Consider the following 14594-nt stretch of genomic DNA (forward strand, 5'->3'; position numbering starts at 1 on the left):
CTTAGCTAACGCCGTTAAATAACGTTATTGCTGGTTATGGAGGTAACCATATTATTTTATAAAGTGAGGCAGGCTAGCTAATGTTAGCCTACAAGGCAGATTTGCATGTTAGTTTGTTGCGCATACAAGTGTTTTCTTTATCTTTTAGTGCAAAACAAAATAATGGATGCAGCTATGGTGGTAGCTAACTTATGTCTGAGTCTGACTGATACAGTGAACTAGGAGCAACAACCCGTAACGGTGTCACCAGCCTGAATCTGATCCAATCTGGAGCTACAGTAAAGCATAGACTTAGGGTGTAATTTGTTACCACACCTATAAAGTCAGAGTTGTCTATAGCTTAAAAATGTATGAAAACAACAACATTTTCTTTTTGGTCCTAAATTAAGGTTAGGCATTAGGTTAGCAGTGTGTTTTAAGATTAGGGTTAGGTTTAAAATCACATTTTAATCTGGGATAGGCATCCCGCGAGTGGGACACCTGTCAACAACTTCCTGTGAAATTGGAGGGCGCGCAATTCAAATAAATAATCATAACAATTATGGATATTAAACATTTGGTACATACAAGTATCTTATATCTGTTAAAAGCTTAAATTCTTGTTAATCTAACTGCATCATCTGATTTACAATAGGATTTACAGTGAAAGCATACCATGTGATTGTTTGAGGATGGCGCCCCACATCAACATATTTTTTCAACCAGCACAGGCTTCATAAAATCCCAAATAGCGATTAAATAATCATTTACTTCTTGAAAATCTTCCTTTGTTTGCAATCCAAAAGGGTCCCAGCTACAACATGCATGGTCGTTTTGTTATATCCTTCTTTATATCCCTAAAAAGTCAGTTTAGTTGGGGCCATTGATTTGAGTAATCAACTCGTTCAACATGCAGACAAAAGAATCCAAAAAGCTACCGCTAAACTTTGTTAAAACAAGTAAAACAAAGTTTCTATTTAAGCCTCAGGTACTGTACAATGTAACTAAACTATAATATTTCATACAGAAAGAAGTATGTTCAATAGAAAAGTATCAAGTGCGCGCACACGAACTGATTTCCTACTGTGATTCCCGGTTCCAAGACTCCAAATTCTTCCTCGTTTGGGAAGAAACAAGCCTGAACAAGCCTTGATCAAAGACTGTTGACATCTAGTGGAAGCCATAAAAATTGCAATCTGGGAGCCGGGTTTAACATTGTCCCTATACGTTGTAATGGAAGAGCATGGGATCTCAAAACCACAAATTCTGTTTGGTTTTTCTTTGGATTTCCTCCTACCATATGAATTGTGTTATAGTCTCATGCATTATTTTAACATTTATACAAACCTCAGTGTTTTCTATCCAATGCTATCAATTATATGCATATCCTGGCTTCTGGGCCTGAGTAACAGGCAATTTATTTTGGGCACGTCAGTCAGACAGGAAGTGGTTGGTGACATTTGACCTGGTCATAGTCAAAACAGTTTTGAGTTTTGTTCCAATTTACCTTCATAATTGTTATGAGAATTTTGTTCTCAATGTTCTTAAACTGAACTTCAATTAAACTACTCAGTCTGCAACCCAGAGTTTGTAAGATTCTGGTTGAATGAAACAGACAGAATCCCAGCTTACAATAGTCAACATTTTTATACACGAGAGCTCTAACATCATACAATGGTTATATACCTCATATTTGGTCATAACTGCCCCCCCCCTCTTCTCCTAACACTGTCAATTCAATTGACCAGTCTTCTCCTACACATACATTGCTTATCATATCCTGCAACATGTTACATCATCTCCTGCAAGCCTAATGGGTTTTCCCCTCCCTGGGTGGGGAGGCCTCTTTTCCTGTTATTAGTTTCACAGTGGTCACAAGTTGTCTGTTGACAGTTCCTCTTTTCCTGTGCACACACACACACTGTCTCCCCTACATTGCTAAATAGTAAAGTCTTAACTTGTCCAAAGCACAAACATTAAAGAATTCTAGTCGTATGATTACAAATACATTTCCCTCCACTATACAGTGACAGGGTGGAATACATTTAGTCATTATCTTAACATCCCCTTAAACATATAAATCATATACATTTCTACATCAATAATCTAGCCTGGTCTAACCAGCCTGATTGTTACGTTTCCCATTTCATTTCACTTCAGATATCGGGATATCTGAAGTGAAATCGAAAGGTGAACGCATAGATCAGATTAGTTCCACCAGGCTAATCATAAACACCATTGATAGTGTAATCAGTGCTCTGTGTGTGTGTTTGTTTGTGCGTGAACGACCAGTATCTTTGATCAGGGGCCAGAAGCTTATCTACACTGCCATGCCCATCAATAGGGCGCTGGCAAAGACCTTACCTCCAGTCTCACCTCTGGCCTACTCACAATGGTCGTCGATGGGGAGACCAGAATTAGGTAGGTTTAGTCTGACCTGTTCAAACTTCAACATTGTATATGTTTCTTTGTCAGATATCACCTATCCTAACTGCCATTGGTAATAGAACAGTGACTGTGTACTGTTTGTGTTCACAAATGCATCTCCGGAGCCAGCACTTGGAGACTTGCAAGATGGAGTCCAGACTGACAGACAGGCTTGATATTGATGTCTCTAAATGGAGAGAGACCTGGCACTAGTCAATAACATAGTTTTCTCTAGTACTATTTTACATGTTTTATTATTGAATTGAATGGTATTAGTCAAAATGGAGAGAGAGAAACCTTGTGTATTCTGCACCAGGGTCAGGGAACTCCTGTTGTATACGGGACACCAGGGTCAGGTAACTCCTGTTGTATACGGGACATCAGGGTCAGGGAACTCCTGTTGTATACGGGACACCAGGGTCAGGGAACTCCTGTTGTATACGGGACACCAGGGTCAGGGAACTCCTGTTGTAGCAGTGTGAAGCGCAATTGAGTTTGCATCATCTGTGGATCTGTTGGGGCGGTATGCGAATTAGGGTGGGTACATGGTGTCAAGGATGATGGTGTTAATTTGTGCCATGACCAGCCTTGTAAAACACTTCATGATTACAGATGTGACTGCTACGGGATGATAGTCATTCAGGCAGATCGTCAATGATCTTGAGTGGCAGGCTTGGTGTAGGTAGAAGTAAGAAGGAAACATGCTGGTTACATAGATGGGTAACACTTCATTTGGATAGTCCACCTGTAGATGTTCTACAGACTCTCCATAACATTTCAACTAACTATCCACTAACCCTAGCTCTAAATCTTAACATTAACCATTATCCTAACCCTAAATGTAATCCTTGCCCTTACCCTAACCTTAAGGGGAGAGAGTTTTAACTTGGAGGGCACAAAAACTACCGAATGTTAGGTGAACTGGACCAGAGAGCCAAACTAGCAGTGTGGCAGGCCGCTAGAGCGTTATGCCTAGGTTAGCAGCAGTGTTGACTGGAGACTTGAACTTGTGGCGAAATCCTGCACGGAGCCTTCACCGTGCGCTGCCACTTTAAGAGCGCATCAGCAGTAAGGAAGGAGGAAATAAAGACAGCTTTTTCAGCTCTCTGGGGAGGAGCTCTTGGTTGGCGCGACAGTTTGATTGTGTGTGCTATGCTACAGAAGTTTGTCTTATTTTCAGCATGTGTAGTTTATAACGTATTTAACTCAATCATCGGTGTGACAGCTCTAGGTTGTGGTTGTTATCGTTTGGGACCGCGCCGGTTATGGATCGCATGGATTAGTAGCAACATTGTTGCGAAGTTTTGACATACAAACCAACAAACCATCGGACGGTCAGACAGTACACCAGCAAGCCTGAAGAGCACAGCTAAGATCTCTCTTGTTCTCTTTCTCTCTTTCTCTTCCCGCTATCTTCCAGTGCTTTACCCTGCAACAGACTTTCTATTTTTCAAATGCACTTCCCATTGAAGTTCATTAGAGCTGGACTATTATTGCTCTGCCAGAAGAATTTGGGTGGACATTTTAGTTAAAAAGGAGGTTGTTTGCAAGTTGTTTATTGTTATTTGAACTGTATTGAGGTGGGGTGTACTAATGACATGTGGCCGAGAAGATTGTGGACATTTTTCCTCGTGGAGTGCAATGTAATCATGTGGTTAGAGCATTGGACTAGTTAACTGTGCTGTTGCAAGATTTGATCCCCCGAGCTGACAAGGTGAAAATCTGTCGTTCTGCCCCTGAACAAGGCAGTTAACCAACAGTTCCTAGGCCGTCATTGAAAATAAGAATGTGTTCTTAACTGACTTGCCGAGTTAAATAAAAGGTATAAAAAAATCGGCAAAATCAGGGCCCAAAAATACCGATTAACAATTGTTATAACTTGAAATCGGCCCTAATTAATCTGCCATTCCGATTAATCAGTCGACCTCTAGTTCATAGACACAACAAAGGCTTTTACGAGGAGCCTGCCTGTTACTCGAATGCAGTAGAAGCCAAGGTAAGTTGCTAGTTAGCATTAAACTTCTTATAAAAAAACAATCAATCATAATCATGAGTTATAACTACTAATCCAGGTTAGCAGGCAATATTAACCAGGTGAAATTGTGTCATTTCTCTTGCGTTCATTGCATGCAGAGTCAGGGTATATGCAACAGTTTGGTCAGCCTGGCTCATTGTGAACTAATTTGCCAGAATTTTACATAATTATGACATAACATTGAAGGTTGTGCAATGTAACAACAATATTTAGACTTGGGGATGCCAGCCGTTAGATAAAATAGCGAACGGTTCCGTATTTCACTGAAATAATAAACGTTTTGTTTTTTCGAAATGATAGTTTCTGGATTCGACCATATTAATGACCAAAGGCTCGTATTTCTGTGTGTTGTGTTTTAATTAAGTCTGATTTGATAGAGCAGTCTGACTGAGCAGCAGCAGGCTCGTAATCATTCATTCAAACAGCACTTTAGTGCGTTTTGCCAGCAGCTCTTCGCAAGCACAGCGCTGTTTATGACTTCAAGCTTATCAGCCTAATGGCTGGTGTAACCGATGTGAAATGGCTAGCTAGTTCGCTGGGTGTGCGCTAATAGCATTTCAAACGTAACTCGCTCTGAGACTTGGAGTAGTTATTCCCCTTGCTCTGCAAGGGCCGCGGCTTTTGTGGAGCGATGGGTAACACTGCTTCGAGTGTGGCTGTTGATGTGTTCCTGATTCTCGCCCAGGTAGGGGCGAGAAGAGGGACGGAAGCTATACTGTTACACTGGCAATACTATAGTGCCTATAAGAACATCCAATAGTCAAAGGTATATGAAATACAAATGGTATAGAGATAAATAGTCCTAACTATATTAACTACAACCTAAAACCTCTTACCTTGGAATATTGAAGTCTCATGTTAAAAGGAACCACCAACTTTCATATGTTCTCAGCAAGGAACTTAAACGTAACCTTTTTTACATGGCACATATTGCACTTTTACTTTCTTCTCCAACACTTTGTTTTTGCATTATCTAAACCAAATTGAACATGTTTCATTATTTGAGGCTAAATTGATTTCATTGATGTATTATATTAAGTTAATATAAGTGTTCATTCAGTATTGTTGTAATTGTCATTATTACAACAACCAAAAAATTGCCGATTTTAATCGGTATCGGCTTTTTTGGTCCTCCAATTATCGGTATCGGCGTTGAAAAACCATTATCGGTCGACCTCTTCTATGAACACCCCCCCACATTCATACCCTCTGCACTCCTCCACTGGATGATAATACATATGACTGCAAATCCTCTGTTGATGACTGGGTTCTTTCTTGTATGAAGTTGCTGTTCAATTGCTCTGCCATTTATTATTTATTATTATTATTATTGTATGAGGTATTCTTGGTGGGGTTACCCCTGTGCTGTGGGTTTTATAGCCAGTGGAGAGAAAAGAGAATACACACCCTATCTGGCAAACAGGCTACACTCTAGGCAGTCTCTTATTCTGTGTGTAGGTTTGGTAGTGGTACTCTCTCTATTCTTTTCCTTTCGGCATGGTTAATACCTGCCTGGCGCCTGAGCAAAAGCTTTATCTTTACCCCTGTCTAATAAATACTACTACCAACTATTTAGGAGGACGGGAGACCCACTGTAAACATTTTAATAAAGGCATTTATAGTAAAATATAATTAGTAATGGGAATGAGAGGGCTACTTACGCCATGTTGGGAAGGGATCACAGCAGTGATTTGAATGAGGGTATGAAGCATGAGTTAAGGTGTTCAGAGGCTTGACTTCAGTGCAGGACCTGGGTTGATATGTTCAGAGGATTCAGTGCAGGACAAGATCATCATGGATGGTGTTGGAGAAGAACTCAACTCTTCCAATGAGGACAGGATTTGACTGGGAAGACCAAAAAAAACAACTTAAAACACAGTTAGACAAAAGAGCTAAGAATGGGTTAGTCAAAGCAAGAATTACAATCACATTTTATGTGGAATAATGTGATTGTTATTAAAACTACATGCAGTAATGAGAGAATTGACAGGGCTACTCAGTGTGTCACGCCCTGACCTTAGACTTTTTAGGTCTCTTTGGTTTGGTGAGGGTGTGATTTGGGTGGGCATTCTATCTATGTTTTTGTATTTCTATGTTTTGGCCGGGTATGGTTCTCAATCAGGGACAGCTGCCTATCGTTGTCTCTGATTGGGAATCAGACTTAGGCAGCATTTTCCCCTTTTGTCATTGTGGGAAGTTGTCTTTGTTAGGGGCACTGTAGCCCTTGTAAGCTTCACAGTCGTTTTTGTTATTTCTTGTTTTGTTGGCGACATTTGACTAAATAAAAGAAAATGTACGCTCACCACGCTGCACCTTGGTCTTCCTTGAACGACGGCCGTGACACAGTGCCTGTAGAGGAAATATTCAGTGAGCCAGTGAATGAGAGGGCACATGAGGCATGGCTTCAGTTCAGTACAGAGTTGATACTGGAAGTGGAGTAGTCATCTCCTCTTAAATCAGGGAACAGGAGGGCATTTCGCTGTAAATAGCAGATACTGTACGTTCCATTACAACAGTGCCATCATAGGTTTGGGCAACAAGTTTCTCCATTAAGTTCAACTCCGACAAAGTCAAACACAGACTGCGCATCTCGCCCACTTGACACATCAAAGTAACCCAAGAAAAGTTCATGAATAAAGGACGGATCATCCGCATACCTGACAACAACTGTAAGTGACAGCTGATGTCTGTGGTTTCCTCCATTTGCCAATGTGAAAAAAGAATTGACTGTGTCAACCTCTCTTTTAATCTCACTTTTAATGGATTTATTTCGACATCACAGAGAAAACAGAAGAAATGTCCATGTGCTCAGCAAGTAAAGCGTAATAATGTGAAATTACCTCTGCAAGCTCCTAGTAGTTGCCCTTGTTAGCGGAACTTTCCCTCATCTTGTCCCCTTGCTTCGTCCCACAAAATACATCTCTGGTTTGAGGTCTCTGTAAACTATGCCAAGATGGTGCAGGTGGTCGAGGGCCAGAGCCAGCTCTGCTAGGTAGAATTTGACATCTTCCTCTATAAACATAACCTAGTGAGAACTGGACACATTTTACTGTCTGTTCTGGCCTCCGAAGGAAGAGTCACAGTCAACACAACTCCTAATACAACATTATATCATATTATTACTAAATACAGTTAACAGAGCTACAGTACACATAAAATAATATTATATCCATTATATTAAGTTAATAACACTATTTACACATTTAAATACAGCCATATTGTTTATCATTGTACACTGTGGCCAGTTTATTAGGTACACCACTCCGTTCATAATAATGGTTCGCTCCGACAGTGAGTCACGTGACCGTGGCTTGCTATATAAAGCAGGCATCGAGGAATTCAGTTACTGTTTGATTGAACGTTAGAATGGGGAAAATGAATGACTTAAGCCACTGCGTGTGGTATGATTGTTGGCGCCAGGCGCGTCGTATCTCAGAAACGTCTGGCCTCTTTGGGTTTTCATGCACGACAGTGTCTAGGGTTTCCCCGAGAATGGTGCGACAAACAAAAACATCCAGTCAGCGACAGTCCTGTGGGCAAAAACCGCTTGTAGATGACAGAGGTCAAAGGAGAATGGCAAGAATTGTGCAAGCTAATAGGCGGACCACAAACCGGCAAATAATGGCGCTGTACAACAGTGGTGTGCAGAACGACATCTCGGAATGCACAACTCATCATAATAGATGGGCTATTGCAGCAGACGACAACACCAGGTTCCACTCTTATCAGCTAAAAACAAGAAGTGGCTCCAGTGGGAACACGATCACCAACATTGTACAATTGAGGAGTGAAAAAACATTGCCTGGCTCGACGAATCCTGGGTTCTTGAGGCATTACGCCGAGAGTCAGGATTTGGCGTAAGCAGTCCATGGCCCCACCCTTCCTGGTGTCAATGGCTGGTGGCCTGTACCAATGCCAACTCTTACATGCACAAAAATGCAGTACCCCTGTTTCTCCAACCTTCTAGTTGTGTTGCACAGGTTGAATATGCAGAATCTGATGTGGGCAATGAAAGGGCTTCTTCAACAAAAAAATCACTACATTGTCGTTATCTAGCCGTTCTGGTGGAAAAAACTGCACTCTAGTAGTAAAGTTAGCAGGGCAAATTTAAATAAATGGCCCTAATGCTACAAAAAAATGTAGTTCTAAAACCAAGAAAACAATATATAATCTGCCTGCTCCGTCTTCTATAGATTGAAGAAACTAATTTGAATGGAATAATATTGTAAAAATGCTAAATAACTATTCAATATCTCAATATATCCTGCAATGTCACCAACTCGGCAAGCTTCTAAATCACACATGTGTAGTACTAGGTACATTTTCTGATCCTTTGCTTGGATGGACATGTCAGTTCATTCAGCAATAGCTTTGATTGGTTGAAGGACGTCCTCCGGAATTCATCATAATTACCATGTACTGTAGGTCTATGAAGGGGGGTTGAGGAGCACGAGCCACATAGGTATTGTATTGAATTCAATGTACGCAGAAAAGGAAAGAAAATAGCTGTCCTCCGGCTATACCGTGGCGCTACCCTAGAAGGTGCTATTGAGACTACTGTTTTAATCAGGTATTTGGTGACGTGAATATATTTAATATAGTTTTATCTAAAAAGGATAACTTTTTCGCTCACACTCTTACCCTGGCAGATCTCTCCATGGTGTAGGCCAGGCCAGAGTGAACAATGTCCTTCTCAGAAGCTCCTGGAGTGGAGAGGAAGGAAATATGTGTTGTCAAACTGCCAACATATTACATAATTTGTGTGTGTGTGTGTGTGTGTGCTTACAGCGACTCTGGTCTGGAAGTCAGCGGTGGGAACAGGGATCGGTCCTCCCTGTTTTCCAAACTTCCTCTCCAAACTCTCCTGAACAGACACTGAGAGACCGCGAGGGATAGAGAGGGAAATAGTTAGATGGCAATGTAGCAATGTAACCTGATCATTGGCAACCATCGTATTTTCAAGTATATCCAGTCGATCAACATTCATCCCTGAAGTTTCATCTGGGTTCACTCTCACATTTCAGATTAGTATTGTTATCTTTTATTCAAAACCTGAACGTCAGAAAGTAGTATCTGTCTAACTGGTACGTCACCTTAAATGAACCTACGTTATATACGGGAGTGGCCAGCGGAAATATCACCAGTTACACTTCTTTTGCGGTCATCTTTTCAGTTGTCCTTACAACTCTGAAAACACAGAGACCATTTCCTACAGAAGACACAGTACTGTATCTCCTGCTACACCGAGGTTGTTAAAGGAAGAGGAAAAGGCTTCAGAACTGAACGAACACAGATCTTCTACAGACCGAGAGACGAGATCAGAAAGCTGACACACAGCTCCAGAGTGAGTACAGATTAAAGACTTCCAATATTAGTCAAGGAAATACAGGGCCCTGCTCCTAATATTTAACCTGGCTTTTTTGTGAAAGAGAATATGTTGTTAATGAGTGACCTAGATAATAAATACATTAACATTCATCTTTATTACAGGGTGTAGTAAACAAACAGTCAAAGGAAATCTAGTTGCTACATCTAGAAATGGCAGAGGTAAAACAACCGAACATATTGCCCCCCCTCATCCCCTACCCTGAGGGGATGACAGATGAAAAGGAAAAGAAAATATATAAAAAAAAGACTTTGCATGAAAATCCAGAGACTTTATATCGTGATGAAAGAAAAAATGCTCCATGCGACCTCATTTTCTACACAACAAACGGTTCTACATGGGAAGAGGAAATACTGAAACACTATCCTGAGGGAAAACAGTGGAGAAAAATTCAAGATGGCAAACAACTGAAAACGAAGGCAGGCACTATAAATGTGTATGATACTGGGACAATCATGGTGCAGGATAATAGTGAGACGTTAAAGATATTCCCAAATGATTTCCCAGCCTTGAGAGAGAGAGTGAGAAAGAGCGTCGGGACGACAGAGGATGTCTTGAAGAAAATGGCAGAGCTAGGCCTTGAGGAAAGTGGAGAGCAGAGGAAAAGAGAGAGCGAGGACATAAAAGAGGAAGACATAAAACAGGAAGACATAAAGGGGGAAATTAAGGAAGAGGTGGAAGGAGGAAAAGGGAAGCACTGAACATTCCAGGGCAGATCAGAAGAGAAACATTATTTTACGGGATGTATAATTTGACGAACAGTTATAATAAAGCCTGCTGTTCATCTCACCTTATTATTTGAATGTTGTATCTTTTACCTTTTAATGTTTGTTTTTTATTGAGCTTGTATGAAAAAATGCATTCATAAGTGCTCACAATCATTATCTTGCTTTGGTTATAGTTTATCACTTTCCCAATGATAAAGGTGCTTAAAGCAAAAAGGTGGTGGTCCCTGTGAATTTCCCCAGCAATATGTGTTTCATATTGTTTCAAAATGTGTGCTCTAAAATGTATCAAGATTTTTGAAACACAATTCTAATAAAGTTTGATTTAACAAGTGTCAGGAGTCAGGACATACTATATGTACAGTACCCTGCCCCCATATCCCAATTTTTGCCACCTGTAAGTGAGAAACCTACATGACAAGTATTGACCGTGTATTGTGTTCCCTATGGTTAAAGAACAGAGCAGAAGCGCTGAACTCTGTTCAGAACTCAGACCTACAGGTTATGGAACATTTGCTCTTTTAGTATTTCTGCAGTATGTTTCCTCAAGGAGAAGGCTTCCCACTTCTATGTCAAAGATAATGCAACAAAAACACTTTAGTGAATACTACAGTAATGTGCCCAAAAACACAACAGTAAACACTACAGGATACTACAGTCCGCAAAAACGCTACAGTAATTACTATAGTGTATATATACACACACTACTCTTTTTTACACAGCATGTATACTATAGTATACTGCAGTAAATACTACCGTATTGTTGGATTCTGTGTTTTACATTATAGCCATTACCACATATATGATTGAATATTATCTGCTGTTGGCTTGTGTGTATGTATGTGTTATGCAACATAGCTGACTTGAAACATTGTTAACAGTTTCAAGGCCATGGGCCTTTCACATGATGGAAAAATACAGAGTAGCATGAAGACAGGAACTGTGCAATGAGTTGGGGGTGGGGCACGGCCAGTCTCTACGAACACTGTTTACATACATCTTGTCAGTTCTCTGTTCTGCGTGGTATTACAGTGAGCCCGTATATACGAAAGTTGCATTTCCCATGTATTACTTAGCTAATAAAAAATACATAGTATACAATCGGTGACTCATTGTTATATTAATCCTGATACCAGATTCGAATTTACGCAACTCTAACAGTATTCACTGTAGTGTTTCTGCAGACTCCAGTCTGCAAAAACACTACAGTGAAATGGAGAACAGAGAAAAATGAGTGTCCACTTGCCGGAGAGGTGAGTCCCTGGATGACTCTTTTCCAGTTGCTAGTGAAAGTCTACACACACCTTGCACTGTCTGCACTGTCCTGCCTTAAGGAATTATCTGTGTAGGTCACACTACTTCTCAAAAGCGGGTCGCCTGTTTTTCCAAACAGTGAGTGTCGAAGGGGCACTGGCACTCTGGATCAGATCAAATGGTGTTTGTCACGTGCCGAAAAAACAGACTTTAGGGTGAAACGTTTACTTACAAGCTGGGAAACCATTTGATTAAAGAGTGACTGTCCCTGTAAAGCAAGTAACGCTTTGAAAACAGCTTATGTGGCATCGATATGAGTCAGAAACCTTTTGACTACAAAGGGGCCTCCTGTGTGGCGCAATGGTGTAAGGCGCTGCTACAGTGCTATAGGTTTCACTACGGACCCGGGTTCGATCCTGATCCAGCAGGAAGGACAGGCACTAACAACCATCTTGGCTAACGGTGGGTGACAGTCCTCTGTACCACCCCACATTATTTAGCTATGATTAGGTGCCTGTTTACTGCTGTAAATACGGTTTAGCCATGATAATGCTGTTAGCTCGGAGATTACCCCTCCGCCTCTGCTGGGTAGGACCATTGTCCTCTGGTCTGATGGAACAATAATATAACTTTTTGGCCATAATGACCATTGTGGGGTAAAAAAGTATTTAGTCAGCCACCAATTGTGCAAGTTCTCCCACTTAAAAAGATGAGGCATGTATTTTTCCTCATATGTACACTTCAACTATGACAGACAAAATGAGGGAAAAAAATCCAGAAAATCACATTGTAGGATTTTTAATGAATTTATTTGCAAATTATGGTGGAAAATACGTATTTGGTCACCTACAAACAATCAAGATTTCTGTCTCTCACAGACCTTTAACTTCTTCTTTACGAGGCTCCTCTGTCATCCACTCGTTACCTGTATTAATGGCACCTGTTTGAACTTGTTATCAGTATAAAAGACACCTGTCCACAACCTCAAACAGTCACACTCCAAACTCCACTATGGCCAAGACCAAAGAGCTGTCAAAGGACACCAGAAACAAAATTGTAGACCTGCACCAGGCTGGGAAGACTGAATCTGCAATAGGTAAGCAGCTTGGTTTGAAGAAATCAACTGTGGGAGCAATTATTAGGAAATGGAAGACATACAAGACTACTGATAATCTCCCTTGATCTGGGGCTCCACGCAAGATCTCACCCCATGGGGTCAAAATGATCCCAGAACCACACGGGGGGACCTAGTGAATGACCTGCAGAGAGCTGGGACCAAAGTAACAAAGCCTACCATCAGCAAGGGCATTGAAGATGAAACGTGGCTGGGTCTTTCAGCATGACAATGATCCCATACACACCGCCCGGGCAACGAAGGAATGGCTTCGTAAGAAGCATTTCAAGGTTCTGGAGTGGCCTACCCAGTCTCCAGATCTCAACCCCATAGAAAATCTTTGGAGGGAGTTGAAAGTCCGTGTTGCCCAGCAACAGCCCCAAAACATCACTGCTCTAGAGGAGATCTGCATGGAGGAATGGGACAAAATACCAGCAACTGTGTGTGAAAACCTTGTGAAGACTTACAGAAAACGTTTGACCTCTGTCATTGCCAACAAAGGGTTTATAACAAAGTATTGAGAAACTTTTGTTATTGACCAAATACTTATCTTCCACCATAATTTGCAGTAAATTCATTACAAATCCTACAATGTGATTTTCTGGATTTTTTTTTTTCTTCTCATTTTGTCTGTCATAGTTGAAGTGTACCTATGATGAAAATTACAGGCCTCTCATCTTTTTAAATGGGAGAACTTGCACAATTGGTGGCTGACTAAATACTTTTTTGCCCCACTGTATGTTTGGAGGAAAAAGAGGGATGCTTGCAAGCCGAGGAACACCATCCCAACCATGAAGCTGGGGGTGGCAGAATCATGTTGTGGGGGTGCTTTGCTGCTGGAGGGACTGGTGCACTTCACAAAATAGATGGCATCATGAGGACAGAAAATTATGTGGATATATTAAAGCAACATCAAGACATCAGTCAGGTAGTTAAAGCTTGGTCGCAAATGGGTCTTCCAAATGGACAATAACCCCAAGCATACTTCCAAAGCTGTGGCAAAATGGCTTAAGGCCAACAAAGTCAAGGTATTGGAGTAAACAACACAAAGCTCTGACCTCAATCCTATAGAAAATTTGTGGGCTGAACTCAAAAAGCGTGTGCGAGCAAGGAGGTCTACAAACCTGACTCAGTTACACCAGCTCTGTCAGGAGGAATGGGCCAACAGTCACCCAACTTATTGTAGGAAGCTTGTGGAAGCCTACCCGAAATGTTTGACCCAAGTTAATTTAAAGGCAATGCTACCAAATACTAATTGAGTGTATAAACTTTTGACCCACTAGGAATGTGATGAAAGAAATCAAATCTGAAATAAATCATTCTGACAAATTATTCTGACATTTCACATTCTTAAAATAAAGTGGTGATCCTAACTGGCGTAAGACAGGGAATGTTTACTAGGATTAAATATCAGGAATTGTGAAACACTTGAGCCAAATACATTTAAACTCAGTTTATGTTAACTTCCGACTGTATAATATCAATTGTGAATGATGCCCAGCTTGTGTGCAGTAAGGCAAACGCATGCCTTTTTTGTGACTTTTTCGACTCATAGTCCCACACCTCATGTAGCCTTGCCCATAGGCCTATGTTTTGATAAGGTTTGTATCACAACTAAAGTGGCCAAATAACTTCTTACAATTAAGCACAATAATCTGCTTTACAATGGGTGTA

The 14594-nt window shown here is 40.9% G+C and overlaps 1 protein-coding gene and 2 long non-coding RNA genes across 4 annotated transcripts in view; 2 read left to right on the forward strand and 1 right to left on the reverse strand.

Annotated features, from left to right (window-relative positions):
- The first annotated feature begins 2203 nt into the window (after positions 1-2203).
- The window catches only part of LOC121840787 (melanopsin-A-like), a 41966-nt gene continuing 29575 nt past the window's right edge, over positions 2204-14594 (forward strand). For both annotated transcript variants that reach the window (XM_042306003.1, XM_042306004.1), the window contains exon 1: positions 2204-2400. In XM_042306003.1, coding sequence (XP_042161937.1) covers positions 2310-2400 — 91 coding nt within the window. In that variant the 5' untranslated portion in view covers positions 2204-2309. The remainder of the gene's footprint in view (positions 2401-14594) is intronic.
- On the reverse strand, positions 2399-9024 carry LOC112224304. The gene is made up of 5 exons (XR_002949448.2): positions 7282-9024; positions 6745-6790; positions 6103-6286; positions 2704-2918; positions 2399-2593 (listed from the first exon to the last, which is right to left on the reverse strand). It is a non-coding gene; the product is annotated as an uncharacterized LOC112224304 (long non-coding RNA).
- Positions 9062-10886, forward strand: LOC121840789. Its single transcript, XR_006079923.1, has 2 exons — positions 9062-9785; positions 9932-10886. It is a non-coding gene; the product is annotated as an uncharacterized LOC121840789 (long non-coding RNA).

This window comes from Oncorhynchus tshawytscha, linkage group LG25, assembly GCF_018296145.1.
Source record: "Oncorhynchus tshawytscha isolate Ot180627B linkage group LG25, Otsh_v2.0, whole genome shotgun sequence".
NCBI classification, from domain to species: Eukaryota; Metazoa; Chordata; class Actinopteri; order Salmoniformes; family Salmonidae; genus Oncorhynchus; species Oncorhynchus tshawytscha.